General features: G+C 42.9%; 1 protein-coding gene across 1 annotated transcript in view; it reads right to left on the reverse strand.

Annotated features, from left to right (window-relative positions):
* LOC101157410 (kinesin-like protein KIF21A) overlaps nt 1-23300 on the reverse strand; it is a 62704-nt gene that overhangs the window by 26883 nt on the left and 12521 nt on the right. Inside the window, exons 2-8 of the mRNA XM_020714266.2 lie at nt 3831-4053; nt 2008-2190; nt 1577-1726; nt 1056-1190; nt 803-967; nt 482-597; nt 85-280 (exon numbers count right to left, since the gene is read on the reverse strand). Coding sequence (XP_020569925.1) covers nt 85-280; nt 482-597; nt 803-967; nt 1056-1190; nt 1577-1726; nt 2008-2190; nt 3831-4053 — 1168 coding nt within the window. The remainder of the gene's footprint in view (nt 1-84; nt 281-481; nt 598-802; nt 968-1055; nt 1191-1576; nt 1727-2007; nt 2191-3830; nt 4054-23300) is intronic.

Here is a 23300-nt window from a genome sequence, read left to right on the forward strand (position 1 = left end):
CGGCAGACACTCAAAATCAAATGACTCTGGTTCGGATCATGAACCTGATCAGGAATTCCCGTCTAGAACCAGAACCGCCCTCACCGCCTTGTACTCCATCAGCTCCATCTGCAGCCGAGCGATTTCTGTCCTCAGGACGCTGATCTGCTGGCTGGCTCTGTCCTGGTTCACCACCACCTTGTTCTTGATGTTTCGGGCCCGGTTGGCGTACTTTAGGGTGTTCAGGGTCTCCATGAAGTCCCGGTCTGACGGGCTGATGCAGGCGATCATCACTGTTTGGCTGCAGAGAAAACCCTCCATACAATTTATTGAGTTTCAAATTAAGGTATCTTCAAAAATCACTTGTGTGTTGTGTTTTCTGTAAATATTTTTATTTAAATTAGCTAGAACGGTGTTTTTGTTGTACAGAATGTACTTTTTTGCTGTTGTGTTTGGATGATGACACTTCTGCACCAAAACACTTGAACTGTGATCCACCAACCTGTTACCCCCCAGAGAGTCCTGCAGCAGCCGGGTCAGTTTGGAGTCTCGGTAAGGCACATGTGTGGAGCGCTTGCCTCTGTCGCCCAGAGCGCTGATGACGTTTCCCAGAGCAAGCTACCAAAAAAGGGGAGGAGCTAGATCACATTTTGAACTGATCTGAAATATAAAAGGTTTTTATACAAATCTGAAACTCCCTAAAGGATAAAAAAAAGACTTTTTCCAAGAGAAGTAAAACAAAAACAGGGTGAAATTCCAAATCTGGTCAACAGGGTGCGCCCTTGTTCCATAACTAATGAGAGCTACAGCTCAGACTCCTCACTAGTCCACAGTTGATGGAGATCCCCTCCTTGGCTCGGTCTCCTGTGGCTCCAGTTCTCTTCAGTCTTTCAGAGCCAGCCAGGTCCACAAAGTGGAACTTAGCTGTCAGAGTCTCAAACTCATTGATCTCTGAATTGTTAGCCAGCCGGTTATCTGTCTCGTTCTCCTGAAAAGGAAGGACAAATTCTTTCAAGTACGAGATGAGGAAGGCATTCTCTGCAGAAGAGACTTTTGTTTTGTGCCGTAGCGTTTACGTGGTTATCGGGGGAGCAGACTCGGACTTGGCACAGGTGGATGGTGAAGATGGCGTGGGAGCGCGAGCTCTGGACGTTCATCTGGGTGCTGGCAGTGGACCGGGACAGAGCGCCCAGCTTCAGACATTGCATCATCTGTGACGACAGAAGACGTGGATGAGTGGGCGTGTCCTCAAAGCAAGGGCCAATCAGGACACGGGTTCACACTGCAAGGCTTAAAACGCCAAATAGTCAGGAATGGGAATTACCATTTAGCATTTAGCATTTAGCATGGCCAACGGTTAGCTTTGAAGAAATGGGTGGTGGTCATTTCTGTCATTCAATCAAAGCATGTTTTGTTTGTTTTAAAAATGTTCCCAACTCAGACAGATGTGCCCCCCATCGGATTCTACGAAGCTGAAAGTATGAAGCCTTAAGGGGGAGGGGCACCTTTACCAAACATAACTCCTCCCACTTTATTATTATTCATGAGTTGGAACAAAGAAAAGGTTTTTCTGTGTCCCAAGGCTGTTCAAGGTGACCTCGGCGGCAGAAGTGACGGTCCGGGTGGTGACTCCCACGGTGTAGATGCCCCCGTTGGCGTCTTCATGGATTTTGATGCCGGATTTCTGCCTCCGGGCCTCCAACTCCCGAGTCGAGTCAAACAGGTCCAGAACCTCTTCGTTGTAGAGCTGGAGAGGAGATTCACTCAATGACAAACACACAAAAACCTGTTCTACACATCTGACAGGATGTTTGCTCCACGTGGCGGCGTCTCCGCTGCTGCCTCACCGGCTGTTAGCAGGCGGGTCAAACTAGCGCCAGGAGCTGAGCTCACATAGACTAATGACGGTTTAACGGCCTCGTGCTGTCTGCATGCTTTTCACTAACGGGCTTAAAGCTCCTTCACCTCACTTCCATTTGCTTTACATCCTGCTAGCTTGCACTGCTATGTCTGCTGGTGTTTCTGCACCTCTAGGAACTGTGCGTTGATCTTGAACTCGGGGACGGGTGTGCCTTGCTCGGCGGCAGCCTGCCGGCGCTCCTCGATGCCTCTGAACAGGTGGTTGATGGCTCGGGGGATGATGCCCAGCTCCTCCTCTCCGATGTTGATGTCGAAGCCCGTTCCCATGGTGAAGGTCTTTCCAGAACCTGTCTGGATGTGAGGCACAGCTTCATTTTAGAAATGGGGCAGGGGGGAAATGCTTTGGGGGGTTTGGAGTCGGTCGTTGCCATGGTGACATAAAGACGTTAACATTCAGTTTATAACCTAAAAAACCTAAAAAAAATGTAAACAACAACAAAAGATAGTCTCTCCAGTTGTTTAAGTCAGAGATGCAAAGACTTGTGCATTATTATAAGGAAGCTGTGATTATTTTAGTTAGATGTCTAAACGGCTTATGTGGCACAAGTTCATCTGTTTCCCTTTCAAAGTAAAAGCATGCAGAATTTGAATGTGTAGGTCAGGTTACCTGTGTTTCTGTCTGAGCTCAGATAAGAACGTGTGCATTTGCATCATAGCCCTGCTGAAAGCATTGATCCTCACAGCTTAGCTTAGCATCAGCTGGATGTCTCTGTCAGCCTGCAGCTTACTTCTCTGTTCTGGTATGAGGTGAGGCCACTTCCTTCTTCCTGGATTTGGACAGGATAAGAAACTCCCTTTTCTAATTCTCCTACTACTATGCTAGACCTGAGCGCTGCTTTTGATACTGTTAATCATAGGATCCTTTTACACAGACTCCAAGAGTGGGATGGCATTTCTGGATCTGGCCTTAGTTGGTTCAGGTCCTATCTAGAAACAGGAAATATTTTGTTGAAATTGGGAGTTGTGTCTCAGACTACATGGGCTTGAATTGTGGTGTGGTCATCGTCTTTGGTCCACAGAAACAGAGAGAAAGTGTCAGCAGTTCCCTTCACTCTCTGTCTCTAAAAACTTCAAATCAAGTCAGAAACCTAGGGGTCATCATGGACTCTGACCTGAACTTTAACAGTAACATAAAAGCAGCATTTTACCATCTAAAAAACAAAATCAAAACCATAGAGTCAAAGTCAGACCTGGAGCTACTTATTCCTGCATACCTGACCAGAACCAGGAAGTACCGTCACATCAGGTCTCGGCTCTGGCTTCCTGCAGCTCAAAGAAATGACTTTTAAGCAGCTCTGCTTGTTTCCAAGTCTCTCCATGGCCTTAAAGTACATCTCTGACATGTTAGCGTCACATGAACCATCTGGGACTCTGAGGACCTCAGGGACCGGCCTCCTGCGGGGGCCCAGAGTCAGGACTAAACAGCGTTTCAGTCTTATGCAGCTAAAAGCTGGAACAGTCTCTCTGAGGCTGTGCGACAGACCTCTACTGTGTTAAGGTTCAAATCCAGACTCAGAACCTTCCTGATTAGCCGTCTGTATCCCTGAAGGGTCCTCATCCTCACCTCTGTTCATGTTCTTTTCTCTGTACTGTCTTTTAAAGTCAGTTTTATAATGATTATGTATGTTTTGAATCTCTGTTATGTTTTGTGATTGTAATGCATTTTCCTGTTTTGTGTAGGAATTGTGCTACACAAATAGACTTGCCTTGCCTAATAAATCAGACTGATGGGAAAATAAGCTGTGGTGTTGAGAGCAGGTAGGAACCTGTCAGGAGAGGTGGTCTAGACAAGCCTAATGAAATGAAATGAAATCCTTTTTCATATCAAATGCTGCCAGAATCTGCAGATTCCTGAAGGCAGCTTTGTGCCCTTGAGCAACGCATGCCTGAGATGTTGCTGAATCAGGGGGGGGGGTGTTAGGAGGACCAACCTGTCCATAGGCGAAGATGGTGGCGTTGTAGCCCTCGAAGCAGCCCTCGATGAGCTTCTCCGTGCAGTGGGTGTAGATGGTTTCCTGCTGAGACTCCATGTCGAAGACGTAGTCGAAGGTGAAGGCCTTGTCCTTTCCCAGAACCACTTGTGGCTCTCCAGGCATTACATATGTACAGATGTGACAGCTCTCGATCTTCTCTTTGGCCAACTGAGGACGGATCCTGGAAGAGGCAACATCATTATATTAATCAGAGTTTTAGTTTAGAATGTTAGAATGTGGTAAAGGTCACAACTGAGCATCGTCACGCTTTCACCGACCATGTACTGTGGGACAAACGTTGCTTTCACGATGCTCCAGCTGGGGGGAAACACGTTTGATTCTTTTACTTTCAGATGCAAACAGGCACGGAGATGGACGAAAGTGCCAGTAACAATAATGCAGTTCCAAAAGCTGCTCACTCGGGGGCAGTATTGACTAAAACAAGATCTCATCATGTTGAAAAATTGGCGTGGAAACCAAGTAGTCATGCTAGTTCCATGATTCCTGTTCAGGAATAAGCACTCTAAAGTACTACTCCACATTTACTGAGCCTTAACACAGAGCTTAGCTCTACTGTTAGCGTTCTGTCGAGCATGTAGCTCTAAGCATTTATTCAATTAACGTCAACAGAGTCTGAAACAGACAATAGTAGCCTTGTGCTGACATGCTACACTGTACAGTAGTGACGTAATGATTCAACCAGAATAAATCAGCTGATTCATGTTGATCACACAAACGGTATGTCAAAGAGAGCATGTTATCTGATGACATCTTTAGTGTTAAAGGGTTCACACTTTTTAGAGGTCTCACATCATTCACTCCCTTTAGCCTGGGTCCAATGTTCAGTTATCTAAATAGCCTGCAGAGGAAACACTGAGTTCCTCTGCAAATTCAAATCCACAGATACATTAATTGAAGATGAAGCCTATAGTGGGAGTGGGAGTGTGTCTGGTTGTTTTTCTCTGTGTGGCCCTCTGAAGGACCGGGAAACCGTCCAGGTGTGTCCCGCCACCGCCCATCAGTAACTGGGATGGGGTCCAGTAACCCCACATGGGAACAAGCAGGTATATAACACGAGTGGATAGATAGCTCAGGCTTTCAGGGAACATTGCCACAGTAAAAACCTGCAATCGGATTCTGCTGTGCTGCCCTGATCAATAAGCACCACCTCTTAGTGACATCTGCCCTTATGGCTAGTTAGTTTAGAGTGAAAATGTTTATACGTCGTGCTGCGGCTCGCAGATCGTAGTGGACACTTCTTCAGCACATCAGGGTAAAGTCGACAGGTGACAGAAATTAGACAATCAGAGCTTAGTTTGTGTGGGGTATCCTACGGGAACTTACCCATCACGTACACACCCCATGTGACTCGAGTGTGGGGTAAGGGCCCTGACCCTCTACAACAGCATCACCCCATATCGTATGTTTGTATGTTTAAGTGCAGCCTACGTTAGAAATACTTCACAATACACTTTCCAAACGCACCACAATGGCACATTCCACTTCCAGCAACAACCCTTCAGGTGGAGAGACACCTGCACTGCCTGGAAGACGACCCCAGACAACTAAAAACTCCAAGCACCTGTCTAGGTCTATCCCCATCAAGGGGCCTAGGCCTTAAACAAAGTAGATGACCTTTGCACGGGATGCAGAAAACAAATAAAGGTCAGTCTACGGTCATCCAATGCATACATTAACATGCTACAACATCAAATGTACAAAGGTCCAATTTCCCTCTATTCTAGTAACTGTGAACATGAATGTTTGACATTAGAAGGCACTATGGCACATACTTGGAAGCCAAAACTACCAAAATCAAAGGATGAGTGCTGCTACAGAGCAGCTGACGCGTGTTTGTGTCTAAAAAGCATATTTCCATCGGCAGCACAGAGCGCTCACTGTTCTGGGCAAAACATGAGCTCTGAGCAAACGGTCCCACCCCGGCAAGCAAACGGTCATCAAGCATTGCTCTGTTTGCTTGAACTCAGATAAACACTTTCTACTTTTATAATGACCTACTCCAGAATTTGTCTCTATGGTTTATGCTTTAGATGAGGAGGAAATGTTTGGAGAAACGGTGGAGAGAAGACAAGCCTCTGGCTGACGGTGTGGAGTGGAGTCTGCTCTGCTTTGTACACATTTTCAAAAGACGCCTAGTTGTGGCAGAAAGAGGTTACAGAAGACATGAACTGGCAGAAAGGAGCCTTCATGAATGTCCAAACAGAAGAGAAAGCCAATAGAGAAGGACAGTGGAAGCTGCTGCAGGCCCACAGAGGCATCACTGTGTGAGTGACAGCAGATGAAAGTGCTTCCAGCACTGACGATGAGGAGCCCACCACCAGCTGCCTGCTGCACATCTCTGCCAGCAAAGCATCACAGCTGCCATGACCGCATGTTTTCCCAGTACGGCTTCCAAAACTCAAGGTAAAAATATAAAAACATGTAAAACTTGTTTCTGTGCTTTTTCAAGAATGTCTGAGTCAATCTTTTTGATAACTTAAAGGCCAACACACCCTTTATTTTTCAACATAATTCACAACTAAGGTCACAATGTTTTAAATAAAAAAACAAAACTCTTTAATACTTCATTTATGCTTTTTTGGTTTTTCTTTCATTTTGGACACTTTTTTTTGTATAATAGAAAAATAGCGCTACCCGCCCTCGCCGCCCGCTGCCATTGTGGCCTGGGTCTAGGCACCATCGCCACTCTCACCGTTGACCCGACCCCACGTGCTGAGCAGCCAGTACACACATCTAACTTCCCCTTCTCTTTCTGTAATCCTCACTGAGCTGCATGTGGCTAGAATCGCTAGCATTGCCATCAGCATCAAAAAGAAGAAGAAGAAGAAGAAGCATCAATCAGAATAAGACATTGCTTAAGATTATCATACTGGTAACATTGGATGGATGGATGGATAGATAGATAGATTCTGGAGCGATTCTGGAGCATAATTAAAAATAAAAAGTCAAAACCAGAAATGCTTTTTCATTTTCTAAATGAAGCTGCATCAAATCACTCAAAATTAAAATGAAAAATCAATACTTCAAAATGCTTTTTCCTTTAAATTTAAAAACAGCTTATTCTGTGTCATAATTAAAATGAAAATGCAAAGAGGGGATTGCATTTGCATTTTAACATCCACCCAGCGAACATTGTCGCATTATTCAAGTCGAATGAGCATTTCCAGAGGAGAGGGGGGGCGATGACGTCACTGCTTTCTCCGTGTGTCCGGCTGCTAACAGACACATGCTAGGAGCAGTGGAGCTTTGTGATGGCGGCAGAGGAGGAGGCTTTGTGATGGTTGTGAACTTCTGATGATTTTACACAGCTTCTCAGGACTACGGAGCAGCATTTACGCCTTCTGCGGACGCACCGCTGTTCGTCGAAGCCCCTGGACAACTTCTTTTTCTTCGGACCGGCAGCCTTTTCCGCTTGTTTTTGTCCAGACGATGGAGTTAAAGGTTGTTTTAAAGAAGCCGGCGCAGTGATACAGAACATTTAAGCTATGTGACCGGAACTTCTTTTTTTCACCGTGCGGTTATCCTGTGGTTTATCACTTTTTAATGTACACCCAGCAGCCAATCAGAATCGAGTATTCACCCGGACCGTGGTATAAAACATAATAATGTCTTATCTAAAGTCCATAAATGTTTTTTTTAAACAATTTTCTTTACTGGGTCTTGTGTGTTTCAAAGGGGGGGCATGTTCCAGACGTGTCTTAGTGTGCTAGTTATCATGAACGTCGTGTCCTCCAGCCTAAAGAGTGGGGAGACCTTCAAGTGTGTTTTCAGAGTACAGGAAAAAAGCCCGCCTCCAAAATGGTAAGGGGGTACATATGTGTACGCATTATGAGCTTAGATGTTCAGGAAGGAACTGTGAGTACTGACTGGTACACAAGTGTTTTAGAGCTGCATCTCCCCTCCAGGCGATGTCTTTTTCAGGGAAGGCTTTGTTCAACAGGACAGAAAAAACCAGACTGGCTCCTGAAGTGGCTTAGAGCTTTCACCACATAATCTGGTTCATATGGAACAAAAACATGTTTCAAACACAAATTCTTCAGCAGAATACGGCCACTATTCAAAACAAAATATCCAGAAACTTCAACCCGCTTTAAACTATTATTCTAATTTTGCATTGTGTAGACAGAACGCAACAATGAGTCATTTCTTGTAATATAATCTCAGTCCTAAATCAATCTGGAAATGTGAGAAAAAACATGGTTTTTGGAGAGACGGTCATATTGTGTATTAAATATTTAATTGTGACATGAACATGTAATCATCATACACTGAATACTCGATTCTGATTGGCTGCTGGGTGTGAATTGAAAAGTGGTAATCTACGGTGATATCCACACGCCTAAAGAAGTAGTTCCGGTCACATAGTTGATATGTTCTGTCTCACTGCGCTGGCTTATTTAAAAAAAGGTTATCTTCATCATCTGGACTAAGAACTAAGAGGTAAACTTTCTCTCTGAACTGATGCTTTTTAACACATCGTGATCATCAGCATAGATATCGCTTTCTGTTGCCGCTACAGTCCAGGTTGGCTCAGCCGGCCACGTAAAACAAAGTCAGTTTTTTGTGAAAACACGATCTAAACCGCAAAAATAACAAGAATAAAGTCCTAAAACTGGTTAAATATTTATTTTTTTGTAAGTGACCATGGAATAAGTGGGTTATTGACCCGCAACCATCCAACCATCCTCTACTTCGTTCAGGCTTCCACGGCGACCTCGTCGGCCATTATCCCTTACATAAATCATAGTTTAAAACACTTAAGCACAAGATGGCTGTGTTTACATTACATATGGAAGACAAGACAAAGTGCAAGAGCTAGTTAAAATTTAGCATATTGTCCATTTACGCTAGGTGACTCATGCTAGCCTGCTAACACTAGTAGATTGTAAATGTTCTCTAAAAGTTGAGAAAATGAATCGAGCCATGGCTCTCATTCATTTGTCTTAGTGTTTAGGAATATAGGGATGATAAACGGAAGATGTTTAATCACCTGTTTCATAACATTTTAAATGAAATGTAAACTAATCTATGCGAAGGAATGTAAACATACACAAAATAATGTCCGATGGCAAAATGACAAGCAGTACTACTGTCCAGATTTACACAAGTAAAGTTTCAAAGCTCATTAAAGTAATATGGCTATGCAGCTTTCACCAAAAACCCTGCAGAGGGGCAGGATCTCGATAGAAATTTGTCTCCGAGTTGTGGGCGGGACCATTGGCACGGGGCAACTCTGCACCCACTTCCCCTTACAGCCCCTCACACCCCCAACTTATCATTAGCACTGTAGCAAAAATGGTGAGCAGTATTGGAGCATCCAGCTGTAGAGTTTAAAGAGGATCCGTTTGTCTGCAAGCGTTTTGATCAGAATGGAGCAGATCCTGGCCTGACCAGCAGACTTTCTACTTAATAGGATCTTTTTCAAACTGCATTTGTTGCTCTGCTGCTCATTCCCAACAATTTGAATAAAGAAATACTAGAAGTCCAGGGGCCTCATTTCTAAAACTTTGCGTAGGATTTGCGTCAGAAGTGGCATACGGATGAAAACTAGGACGTGCGTACGCAAAGAAATATTCGGACTTATAAAACCGTGCGCACGGACATCCTACGCATCTTTCCCTTAATAAATTACAACCAATTCTAAATGCAGCGCAGCTTTTGTGGCTTCATGACACGCCCATAGTTGCCCATAAATAGTCCGTGAAACGCCCACAAATGAATATTCATTGATTGCGAAACCATGGCAAACACGGAGAGGAAATGAAAAAAACGTAACTTCACTCAATGTGAAGTAGAATTTATCGTTGGCGAGGTGGAAAAGAGGAGAAAAGTGCTGTTTGGAGGGCACAGTGTGGGCATTACTAATGCCAAAAAGGCACGTGAGCGGCAAACGGTGGCAGACGCCGTAAATGCTGCAGCCTCACAACCTCGGACTGTGGTTAAATAAAAAAGAAAAGGTCGGACATCAAAGTCGAGGCAAAAAAACGTCTAGCGCTGCATCGCCAGAGTGTGTCTGCCACCGGGGGGGGGGACGCCGGGTCCAAAAGCCCGCAGAGGTCCAACAGGACGGCTGGAGGAAGTCGGAACCGGCTCATTAGCCACTCGTCCTCGTTTGCCAGCAAGTCTTCTTGCTGTCTAAAGATGCGTTCACTCCCAATTCTTCCATTTGCCACATCTTCTAAGATCAGCCATTGTGCGTCATTACGCATTGTGATGGGGCATTTTATTTCCCTCCATTTAATTACATCTGACAAGCTACAGATGTCGGTAATAATCCACGTGGAAATGGGAAATTGATCAGCGCAAATGTAATTTCTTGTTGCTTTCTGAATGGTTGAGACATACGCCATACATTGTTTTATCAAAAATAAAACAAACTAAAGGCATATGCATGAATACCATAATTCTGTAGCTCATGAAGAAATGTTTTACTATGAAAACAACTTTCCCCAGTGGACAATTAATACATCTGTCCGTCCGCCCGCACCTATATCTGCTGCGCCAGACGGACACATTGAGGAGGATATCAGTTTTGTACATTATTTCGTTCTGTTAACTAAATTATTTATGAGGATGAATTGCACAACATGCCAATATTGCAGAACATATTTCACTTTTCTTTTTGCAAATAAGTGTTCATTTGAATTTCTGTTGTAATTTTCGTTTGATTTTTTTATTTGTTTCACTGCTGATCGATCAAACGGGTGTTTGTGTAGCTGTTAATTGTGAGACTTGCTTTGTGAAGTCTTCATGTAATTTCTGAGAGGCAGTATTGTCATTTTCACTTTCACGTGTTTCTTCCATCTGCCGACGGTGTCGCCATTTCTCATTTCACCCGTTTTTGTGCGTACGCCTGGGTCAGAGCGTGAAGGACCGCACATTTTCCCGTCAGGTTTGCTTTTTATAAATCTCAACTATTGCGTAGAGAGTGGCGTACGCCTTCTTTTGTGCGTACGCAACCTTTAGAAATGAGGCCCCTGGTCTTTAGACAAATGCCACAAGAACATGGTCAAAACACCAACAACTTTAATGTCATTAGAGCCGCTCTTTAAAGTCAAGGAAGAAAAGACGAGGAAAATACATTTAAGACAATTGAACACTTTTCTATACATAGTAAAACCTATTTAGAACAGTTTAAAGATGTACTTCTTTTAGAATCTACTGAAACAGAAAAGCGATAAGAAAAGTGCTGAGCTTTTTTCACTGGTGTGTCATTTGTGCCACCGACCAATTTGAGCAATTATCATCATCATTTAGAGGGCTTGGCCCTGTGGCTCAGTGGGAAACAAGCTCTTTTCTTTAGCCACTCAGCAGCGGCTTCAGCATCAGTCCAGCCTCTGAAATGACGCCTAGCCGCTACGCTTCAGCGGTTTTTACTCCACTGTCTGCCTCACACAGACACTCAGCTTTGGTTTGTTTTCATTTCACACACAGTTTTTGCAGAGAAATACACAAGTCACACGAGAAGTCCCCCCCAAAAAAAGTGTAATATAAAATACCTAAAATAGTGAAAATGTGACCCCTTAGAGCAGGGGTGGGCAATTCCAGGCCTCGAGGGCCGGTGTGTCTCCATGATTTCCAGATAGTCTTGCCCCACTCATGGCTGATTACCTGGTTCAGGTGTGTCCAGCCAATCAGAACATGCCAGAGCAGGGTATGCTGGAAAACATGCAGGAATGCGGCCCTCAGTGCCCACCTCTGCCTTAGAGCATCACATGACCTGCAATACGTAGACTTGTTACTATGCAACAATGGTGTCACACTGCTGATTTAAAGAGTTATCTAGAAAAAGTGACAGAAATATGGTGGTTAAGCACAGAAATAGTTGACATAGATCAAAAATGTGAGCAACGTTTTTGAAGTTTCAATGAGGGGCAAAGTGACTGATCTAAATTTGAGCAGTCAATCATAAAATCAAAGGGGCAGTGTACACGCTAGATTGTATACACACACATGCACACACACATTAAACTACACACAGAGAGGCTGTGTGGCTTTTCTGCAACTCCTGCTTTCAACCTCATCAGTGCAATTTCAGTGACAGCCTGTGGGGCAGAAGACTCCCCCCATGTGGACCCAACAAAAACCCGGTGAAGGAAACCCAAACAGTCACTGTCTCTATCATAAAGGTACAGTTAGCTTAAAACAGCAGGGCAGTAAAAACTCATCAAACTGAAATTATTCAAGAGCTTCATCAATACAATAGGGTTCTAGGTGGACGACCATTAGACTGTTGAGTGTTTTTAGGGACCCCTTAAAGTGGTGGTCCCCCAACCTCTTTAGGTTCACAGATCGGTTTAGTGTTAGGACAGTAATTTCACGCACTGGTCTGTTAGTAGCATCCAATTCTTATAGCTTCTGGTTTCCTTTAACTGTTGTAAATAAAAGTGAATCTTTAGTCTCTAAAATATCTGAAGGGGGCTGTAACTTTCTTTGTACACTAGTTTTCATGTAGGACCAATTCAAATGTGACGTGGATTTTCCCTTAACTTTACCCTTAACATTCAAAGAAGAAGTTAAAAAATGCCCGTGGCCCAGAGGTTGAGACTACTGCTGTAAGTAAGTGACTATGTGGGCACACGAAACGTGGAAGCTATGATTTGTCTTTGCTTTCATAGGCCTAGCTAAGATGTTTATGTAGTAATGCAATGCCTGCTAAAGCTAAATAACACACGCTCCATGACATACCCTAAGTCTTAAACAATTGACCCAATCAAGGTCAATGGGTTGATTCTTGTATCAACCCATCAAACATGGTAAATGTTAAAGGGCCTATTCCAAGGATCTCAAGCTGGCGTCCCCCAAGACCGTATTTGGTAGCCCCCCACCTTCATATGAAAGTTTAACGTTAATGCGGCTCGGCCCGTCCGATATTAAAAGACCTACTGATTTTCTTCTGACTGTTTTCAGAAACACTTAATTTTTTGAATGTATATTGTTCTTAATAGATTGGGTGTTATGGTGCCTCTGGTGGTCTCTCCTCCCCCTCCACTCTGCTCCCCTATTTGAACCAGCTGTGACCACTCACCTCATCAACCACCAGACTTGCATAAGGAGATCCAGTTTCAGCATTCATTGCCAGTTCGTTGCCCCTGATGGTGCTTAGTATGCTTTGTTCATGTGTTTTTGCTCCTCGCTAACTTTGTTTTTCGCCTCGCCTACAGGACTTCAAATAAGGAGTGTTCACCTGAGTCACACACCTCCAAGAGCAGCATTAACCTCACTGAAAATCCTGGGAACTCTAAGCCACGCCACGACCTCCAGCCACGCCACGACCTCCAGCCACGCCAACAACAAAACTCAAATACTTACCATCTTACTCACATGTGTTTTCCTTCCGGGTTCCAGCGCCTGGGTCTGTCTCGCCTAGCTAGTCATGACATTGGGAAGCTCATGTTTCCAGTCACATTCAGTAATTGGCGGTTTTCAGGTAAATGTTACTTTTGATTAGGATACATGTTGTTCCTAGTAGATCCCTGGCATGGGGGAGTTATGGTTCACAGTAATGTCCAAAATTCAATAAACGTTCTGAATGCTTACAGATCTATTTATAAGAAAGTTTTAAAGGGATTCTTGTTCTCATGAGATCCTTTGCTTTATGTTAAAAAGGTCAGGTACAATGTGATTGTCCAGTAAAGGAATTTATTTCTAATACAGACAGGGAAATAAAATCTAAACTTTGTGTTACTGTAGACACTAAAGTATCCGTATCAGTAAATATCGCCCATCAGCCACAGTTGTAAAGGAAAATCGGTTATTATCATTAGTCTGAATGGCCCTTTTATATCATTGAGAGCAGAGATGACGAACTGACCAATCACGGTGGGGTATATGGCTCTTGGGGGCGTGGCACTAACCAGGCTGTAGAGCAGGAAACCTGACAGCCTCCGTTTAACATGGGAGCAGCTGGAGGTTAGGAAGCGTTCTTATTGTGGCATTCTCTCACCTAGATCTGATCTGATTCAGACTGCAGACCACATTAATGAGGTCCTTCCTTTATTTTGACCTCAGGTTTGTGTAACGCTTGCTCTGATCCCAAATCCCCGTTCTTTTACCAACCACAGTTTGAATTCAGCTGCCTTCATTAGACCCGGCATTTGGCAGCCGGCCATCACAGACAGATTTCAGGATTTATTGAAATGCTGACAACTAGGGCTGCACGATATGAGGAAAACTTGCGATATGCGATATTAGTGATCAATATTGCGATAACGATAAATTTGCGGTAAATAAACAAATAGAAAAATAAACAAAAACATCATTCCCATTTCATTGCAACAGTTTAAAAATTATACTCCAAATGACCCTCATCGACATGGGGGACAAACGTCAGGGTGGCTAACCCTGGTCCTCAAGAGCCTCAACCCTGTCTGTTTTCCAATTCTCCCTAGACTGCTCGATAATGATAACCAAAATCAGGTGTGTTCAGTCAATCAGGATGTGAAATCACTTGAGTCAGCCAATCAACAGCAAGCTGGTTAAGGAGAGCTGGAAAACAGGCAGGGTTGAGGCTCTTCAGGACCAGGGTTAACATAATAGGCCTCCATCTGATTGGTCAACAATGGGAAGGCGTCCATCTGATTGGTCAAAGCATAAAGGGATTTATTTGATGTGTTAAATGCTTCAAGCTGCTAGAAGATTGTTTTAACACATTTTGGGTTTGCGATTTATTGCGATATTCGCCGTCTTTTGCGATATGCATATTGCAGAGCTGGATATTGCGATAACGATAAATTTGCGGTATATTGTGCAGGCCTACTGACAACGTTGTAGTATGTTCTCTTTGAAGTATCGTTCATCTCAAAACTCCTCTTTGCTTTCATGTGAATCATCAGTCAGTCTCTGAAAAACTAGACGCCGGAGCTACTAAAGGCAACAAACATCCATCTTTGTAAAAGTTCAGATGTTGTTGGAGAAACGCAAAAAACCTGCCGACACCGGAGCCTCAAAGATCGAGTCGTCTTACTTCAGAGTAGGAAAAGAGTTAAACACGAAAATAACTCCTACTTCATAACTAACTAGTCCTTTAGATACGAACATGCATATGGATGTAGTCTAGTCTGACAGGCCTAAGAAAAGCAGCATAAATGCCTCAGAAATGTCCTTAAAAACATCTTTCAAAGGATTTTCCGCTCAAACTCTTGAACTAATTGAACAAACTCAACAAACCAAAACTGTGCCGCCCCTTTGCCACAGTGTCCTCCCCCTGCTAAGATTAAGTTCATCAACTTAAAGGCTGTGAAATGACAAAGCTGGCTCTCAGAACATCCCATGAATAGAAAGCCGAGGCCCAGAGGAACCTGCTGCTGTCGTCCTCACCTGACGCATCCATTTCTTTAGGGCAGTGCACACGCATGCCATGACCACAAGGCGTCTACATTATTGTGTTTGTGAGCGGGGGGGGCTGTGCTGGATTTTCAGGTGTTGCCTGGTCTCAACACGACTAAAGACGGTGGTTTACGTGAAGCTTGCTGCTGCAGAACGTCCCTGAATGCAGCATGTTGTGTTTCCAAACCCCTGACCAAATGATTTAACACTGGAACTTAGAGTTAAAGGAAATCCTTTTGGTGTGCAGATAGAAAAGTGGTTCACTAACTGGAGCAGCTTGGGGTTTAGATTTAATAGGCGGGGGGGAAAACCCTTTGACTTCCGGATTGCTGCTCACTGGAAGACATTTAGCTGAGGCAGGGGATGTCTATGTAACACGCCGGCATTCATGTTGGTCGCGTGAACCGTTCAGACGGACCAATCACATGGTCCACAGGACCGGAACCCACTATAAACAGGCTGGCCCGGTTTCCACGGAAACACGTGTGTGGGGGGGCAGAGCCACAAGCCCAGGTAAACGTGCGTCATTCAAGTTACTTTTTGCTCTTGATTATGTCTTTGAGTTGTAGATGCATCATTTCTGTAGATTTGGTTCAACCGTGTTTTGCTTAGAACTGATGCAACCAGGAACTAGCTAGCAACACCAGCAGGCTAGCATGAGTGTAGAATGAAGCTGTTTTTTTTGATTGATCGACGTGCACAGCTGTTGTTATGAGAATATCTATGATGCTTATCGTGATGCAGGCCAGGTATCCAGAAATGACCACATGACGACGGCGAGCTACGGAGCCACAACCAAGGAAGTCTGCAGCAACTCTTTGAACAACCTGGAGACCAGGCTGCACATCACCTACGGCCCTGAAGTCTGAACACTCACCTGAACTCTCCAAACTGACTGAGCCTCTTTGTGCCAATAATGAATCCTGTTCTCACTGTTTCCCCTCATATCATATCAAACACTTTTGTGTTTGAGGTTACCGCTCTCGGCTCCAGCAGAAAAACCTCTGACTGAATTCTTCATAATCCAATACATTTTTCTACAAATTTCTCCTGCAAACTAAACTTTAGTGCCCCAAAGTGCTACATCTCCCAATAACCACTAGGGGATCCACACACAGGTGAGTCTGTTCTCGTTCACTGGAGAAAAGAATCGTTCCAACAATTATTTAAATCCAGGACATAAATACCCTGACAGTGTGGTCTGGTCATGACTGTGAAATTGTCAGTTGTACCTCATCTTTTTGGGACGAGCTTCAGCTAACAATAGATGAGGATGAAGCAGGAGGTGATGCCCCCTACTGGGGTCACCGTGACCCCGGTGTGCCCCGCCTCTGCCTTCAAGTGGCTGGATAGACTACAGCATCCCCGTGTCCCCAGATGGGAATAAAGCTGGTTTAGAACATGAATGGGTTATAATTTACCCACAATACCACTTTGAAGTATATTCTACAAAGAGACAAAGGTTTTCCAAACTAACCAGCTTTCTAGTAAGAGAATGAAACTGCTGACGCAGACACAGCTGCTGCTTCATTCAGGACATTTCTGTGAATTCTGGATCTACTCTGTTCTAATCACTAAACCTGTTAAAAATGTTTACATTTCAGCTCTGTGGCGTTTTAAACACCTACTCCAGCTTTATTTTGCTCTATAGTCAAAGCGTCCCTGGTGGTCTATTAATTATGACGTTTTCGGCCAAAATCTAAAAACTTGCTGTTTTTTTGGACATAGTTTCTGCAGAGCAACAGGAGTTCATTGGAAGTTCCTCTCTGAGTTGTGGGACTGTTGGCATGAAGTAACCCCACGCTGACCTCCCACGTATCTTTGTTTACACGCCCTCCTGCTAGCTTACAGCCCGTCACCCCCCCCCCCCCCCCCCCTAACAATGGAGGGGAAACATAAACGGTGATCGTATCGCAGCCGTCCGGTTCTGATCCAGATTCCAGCTCAACCAGGAAAACAAAGACGGATCCGGTTGATTGCATCAGAAGGGGGCGGAGCTTGGAGTCACAAATTGGAGCTTTTTTAAACGGCACGTTTTTATTTGCTCTAATTTGAATTAAAAATATTCAGAAACGCAGTCTTGTTAAAGTAAAATATGTCCAACACAAGAGGCCCTTAGCTCTCATCTGTCTGCCCAGCTGTTGGACAGGACAAGTACAAAAATAAAAATAAAAAAAATAAATAAAAGAAACACAGTTTTAATCCTAAATTATTTTACATCCGTCGTCAATCAGGAGAAAATTCTACAAGAACGTAAAAAACAGCAAAAGCCGGGTTTTCCTTGGAGTGGCTCTTTAAACACACAAACCTTTCCATCTCATCCATCCTTATTGTGGAATTGTCTTCCAAATAAAGAACTTTCTGTTTTACTTGGTAAGTTCATCATTTTCAAGTCTTGATGCCGGTATTGACAGAAGTTAAAAAGGAAAACGACCACTAAAACCGCTGCAATGCAGCCGAGCGGATGGACGCTCCGAACCGCTGAGCGTCAGTGAGGACATTTGGTCTGGAGGCCGGTGACTCACTGAATTCAGTCTGAGCTCAGTCAGGTTTAGTTCTGTTGCTGCACGTTCCTTCACTTCCTGCTTCAGAGCTTTTTCAGGCATTTCAACTCAAACGCTTCCGTCTACAGAACGTAAAGAATGCTTTTACTGAAAAGTCCATGTATTAAAACTAAGCAGCAGTGCTGAGCAAACATTCACAACAGAAAATGCTGGTGAGTGACGCTGAAGACGGCCAGCCGCTGCAGCCGCAGGATCTCCATCCAAAATGCAGCAGGAGGTTCAGGAGCAGAAACACAACAACAGGTGTGGATGCAGAGAAAACACTCAACCCTTCATGAATGTTCAGACACAACAAAGCTTATCAAAGCCACTATTGTTCAGCAGCTCGTCTCTGCAACAAGAGCCCATTCACAGGGTCTCTTTCCCTGAAACAAGTCCCTACAGCGAGACTCAGAACTGGGCCTCACCTGTGCAGGAGAGGCAAAGACGGGAACGAATGGAAGAGGAAGAAGAACAGCAGGAAGACTGCTTTAGTGTGACTGGAGAAGATAAAAAGCATATGGATGAACATCTACCCTTTAGTGAGGCAAGGTCACAAGAAAACACAGATGCATTCTGGGACATGTGTGTGTCTGCTCCTTGCATGCAGCCTGACTGTTATGAATCAGGAAGTGGATAGCTACAGCTTGCAGACCAATCAATGTCATTGATGATGAGGGTAATGATACACATTGTAACAACGACCCGGTCTTCCCCAAGAGTTACTACTGTGGAAAACTTCAGCAACCTGAACGAAGATGAAAACCAAAAACAGGAGGTGTTGGAGAAGACCGATGCTCACCAGGGATCACTAAACTTCTCTGTACCTGGGGGGGCCGGGACATTATTTTGATTCAAAATGCAGAAAGTTAGAGGTCCATTTTCAAATCTATCCTACTGATGCAGCAGAGCTGGAACAGAGGAAACCGTCGCTTACACAGGATCTGCCTATGAGGTGGAACAGGAAATGATTAAGCAAATACTGAGAAACACAGAACCACTGAGAGATGCCCTGGCCCTACATGCAGGGTCAGACGTGTCCCCCTGCTAAAGCCAGTACATGTGCAGGCCCGTCTACAGTCTGCCAGAGAGCATTTGGATGATCCAGAAGAGGATTGGGAGAATGTCCTGTGGTCAGATGAAACCACAATAGAACTTTTTGGTAAGAACTCTACTGTTTGGAGGAGAAAGAATGCTGAGTTATATCCAAAGAACTTCAGACCTACTGTAAAGCATGGGGGTGGAAGCATCATGCTGGGTAAATAAAGTATTGAATTGAACTTTTGTTATTGACCAAATACTTTTTTTCCACCATAATTTACAAATAAATTCTTTACATTTCAGACGATTTTGATTTTCTGGATTTCTTTTTCCATTTTGTCTCTCATAGTTGAAGTTTACCTGAGGTGAAAATGACAGGCCTCTCATGTTTTGAAGAGGGAGAACTTGCACAATTGATGACTGACTGAATACTTTTGTAAAGTGAATTAGGTAATGAGTAGAGCAGGAATTCAGACAAAACCTTAGTCTCAATCTTAAATTACAGTAATGATGCTATTTTTTTATTCTAAAAAAGGAACACAGTTAATTTATGACATGACTGTGTTTGTTGTGTTTAATCCTTTAAATGTATTATTTTAAATTCATTTGACTTTATTTCCTTAGTCTACGTGTCTGTTGACTGTCTAGGGTTTTTATTTGAAGATAAAGCTTAATAGAAATGACGGACAGTCCCAGAACTTAACTGTAATCATTTTTCAATCAATAAAGACATTTGGGAAAAAAACAAAAAGCTGAATATTTTGAGTAGAATAACATAGAAGTTTCCCGGTCATGTATGTAAATGGACTTTTCTAGAAGGACATGTGAGTTTTGATGCAGCGGGGAAATGCTGAAGCTCCTAGCAGAGGTTCATAGAAGCAGCCTGGACTCTCTGGTTCTGGTTGGAAACGGTCGTCTCAGAGGGAATGACGTAACGGGGGGAGGGCAGCAGCGTCGGAGTGGGAAACAGAATAGTGACAGCTCTCCACCCCCCCTGGAAAGGACCTGTGATGCCGTCGGAGCAGGCAGTCCTTCCAACGGTTCACTGACCACAGCTTGATAGCTTCAGGGTCAAAGGTGAACAGGCAGGAAAACCTGCAGTCCAGGGGGGTATTCCAGGAAGCAGGTTATGCTAGCTCCCACGGTAAGTTTGAGGCTAAGGAAGCGGATAACCTCAGCTTTCGGTTCCAGAAATGGAGGTATGTTTCAGGGTATGTCAAGTTGCCATAGCAACTCATGCTCTGAACATAACCTGGTCTGGAGCAGGTTTAGTTGAAGATTAGTTTGTTTTCAGAGAGGTGAAGCAGCATGGCGTGTCCATTTGAAGATGATTTAGTGGATGAAGAAGCTCAGATAATACTTTTTCCACCATGAGAGGGTGATAAGACCACATATGGATGTTGGAAAGAGAAACTTTATACTATGATCTAACTTCATTATTTGATTCAGTTAAGATAAATCAATTATTTTTAGTTAAGTCGGCTTAAAAATAACACGTAGTTATCAGACATTTATTTTTACTTTCATTCAAATTAATTCAATTAAGTAGGTGTAACTTTGGTGCTGCTGTTAGATCGGCACCGCAAGGGATTGTGGGATACCATTCCCTTTGCCTGTCTGGACGGATTTGGGTTTAAGTGTGGGTTTTTGTCTAAATGTGTTTAGTTGTTTAGCTGTTTTACTGTGTTTTGCTGAGTTATTTTGTCCTGTTATGTTTAATTCTTTCTGCACCATGAGTGAGAGGGAGGGAGAGGATGATGAGTTTATATAGCACCACTACCATTATCTACCATAATGATAATGTCGAAAAATTGGTAAATGAAAGAATACTAACTTCAGAATTCTATCGTTTTCTTTTTATTGTTATAAAAATGAGCATATCTGCCGGCTCAAACTTAGACATATGACAGTTCAAGAATTATAATTCATTAAGATTAAAAAACATTTAATTGAATTGGAGTAATATGACATTTAGTTAAATAAATATGTAAATTTGAGTTGTATAAACAATTATTGAGTTTTATAGACGTAAGAAATTAGGTTGAATAAATTTAACTCAATTGCTTGTTACCAATAGAAGTAATTCATTTAAGCTGGCAAAATTGGAAGGGTTTTTATATATATATATCTCTATATCTATATATCTATATATATATATATATATATATATAGATATCTATATATCTATATATATAGATATATATCTATATATCTATATATATATATATATATATATATATATATATATATATATATATATCTATATCTATATCTATATCTATATATCTATATCTATATATATATATATATCTATATATATATAGATATATATATATAAACTCCCGCTATTATTGGAACTGCCTCTGTTTCTAATATTCACGCAGTGAAGACGAAGATGGTGAGTGTTTTTGCAACCAAATTTGACCCAAGTTTGGATGCTGTTACACTTAACAAATACCTGGAAGGCAAGATGGGACGGGAAGTTAAATGCAGGAAAATTGAGCCTGTTCACGGAAGATTCAGCTCCTTTCACATAACGGCTGAATGTAACGCTGTGGCAGACATGTACGCGCCTGAGCTTTGGCCTGATGGTGTTTATGTGAGGCGCTACTATGAACCCCGCCGGAAAGAACAAACTTCTGCAGCCAGAGGTTCTCTGGCCCCAGAAATCACTCGGAGTGTGAATAAAGCCTCAGTTCCTGTGGGGGAAGGCGGTGAATCCAACGCCTAAACCTCTTGTGTCATCTTACTTGACAACAAATCATCATGCGGATTGTATCATATAATACGCGTGGCTTGCGGACTGGACACAGTGTTGCTGATAAATCCAGTCGCTATGTCGTTGATAACCTTTTGAATGAATGTGATGTATTATGCTTGCAAGAAACTTGGCTTGCCAAACAGGACTTGGACAATCTAAACTCATTACATGTGGATTTTCATGGTGCTGGTGAATCCACCACTGATCTGAGAACCAGAATCGTTCGAGGTAGAATTCCTGGGGGCGTGGCTATCCTCTGGAATGTTAAGTATGATGCTGCTGTTAATGTTGTGAGGCTTAATGTTGATTGGGCTGTTGGCTTGGAAATCGACATTGATGAAAAGAAATTTACAATTCTAAATGTTTACATGCCCTATGAGTCTAATCTATTGGAGGACGAATTCTTGCACAAATTAGCATTCATAAAAGCATATATTGAGGATAGCAGCTCCACTTGTGTGTTTGTTATGGGAGATTTTAATGCTGATCTCTCAGATGACTCATCAATATTTGGTAATCATTTAACTTCTTACTGTGAAGAAAATAATCTCACCCTATCAAGTAAAATACTTCTCCCAGATACAAGCTTAACTTATATCAGTGATGCCTGGCATTCCACCTCATGGCTGGACCACTGTATCTGTACTGCGGATGCTCATGCTTCTCTGAGTAACATAGAAATCCTGTATAACTTGGCTACCTCTGATCACATACCAATAATCTTCTCCTTAAATGTGGCAAATGTACCATCTCTTGTGACAAAAGAAAATAACGATCTTACAGATAAACTTGATTGGTCCAAAGTTACAAATGAGGACATCGATAAGTACACAGCAACCACCGATGCTCAGCTGCAGGCTGTAAAATTGCCCAGGGATGCGCTGGCATGCTGTGATCCAAACTGCAAAAATACTACTCATTGCAATGAATTGTGTAAACTCTATGAAAATATAGTAAAAGCTGTAAAAGATAGTAGTCTTTGCCTACGAAGCAGGAGTCTTAAAAGCTGGACTGTCAAGCCAGGCTGGAATGACTTTGTAGCTGAACATCATGCTGCAGCCAGGGACGCTTTCAGACTCTGGCATGAAGCTGGGAAGCCTCGTCAAGGTGCCTTGTTTGAGAGCAAGAAAATGACTACTGCTAGATTCAAATATTCACTTCGCATTATCAAAAGGCAAGAAAACATGATGAGAGCAGACTCTCTGGCCAGAGGTCTACAAAATAATGATTACCATAAATTCTGGAAGGAGGTTAATGCTATGAATAATCGTAAAACTTCATTGCCATCCAACATTGAAGGTGTATGTGGTGCTGATAACATTGCTGATTTATGGCGTAAGCATTATTCTGACCTGCTTAATTCGGTAAAAAGTCATGCAGTTTCTATTGACAATGTGGATTTTACAGACAAAATGGTTATTCGTGCAAGTGAGATTCAAGATGCAATTTCAAAGATAAAAGAAGGCAAAGCATGTGGTCTTGATGACATCACAGTCGAGCATCTAAAATATTCAAGTTTTAAATTACTGCCCCTGCTGGCCATGTGTTTCACTGGCTTTTTAACCCATGGAGTCCTGCCTGATTCAATTCTCTCAGTTGTATTAATTCCCGTCATCAAAGACAAGACCGCCAGTTTAAATAGTCTGTCGAACTACAGACCGATTGCCCTTTCCAGCAACATTTCAAAAATTTTAGAATATGTTTTATTGACTAGACTCGAAGTGCATCTTTTAA

The sequence above is a fragment of the Oryzias latipes genome, chromosome 23, assembly GCF_002234675.1.
Source record: "Oryzias latipes chromosome 23, ASM223467v1".
Lineage (NCBI taxonomy): Eukaryota > Metazoa > Chordata > Actinopteri > Beloniformes > Adrianichthyidae > Oryzias > Oryzias latipes.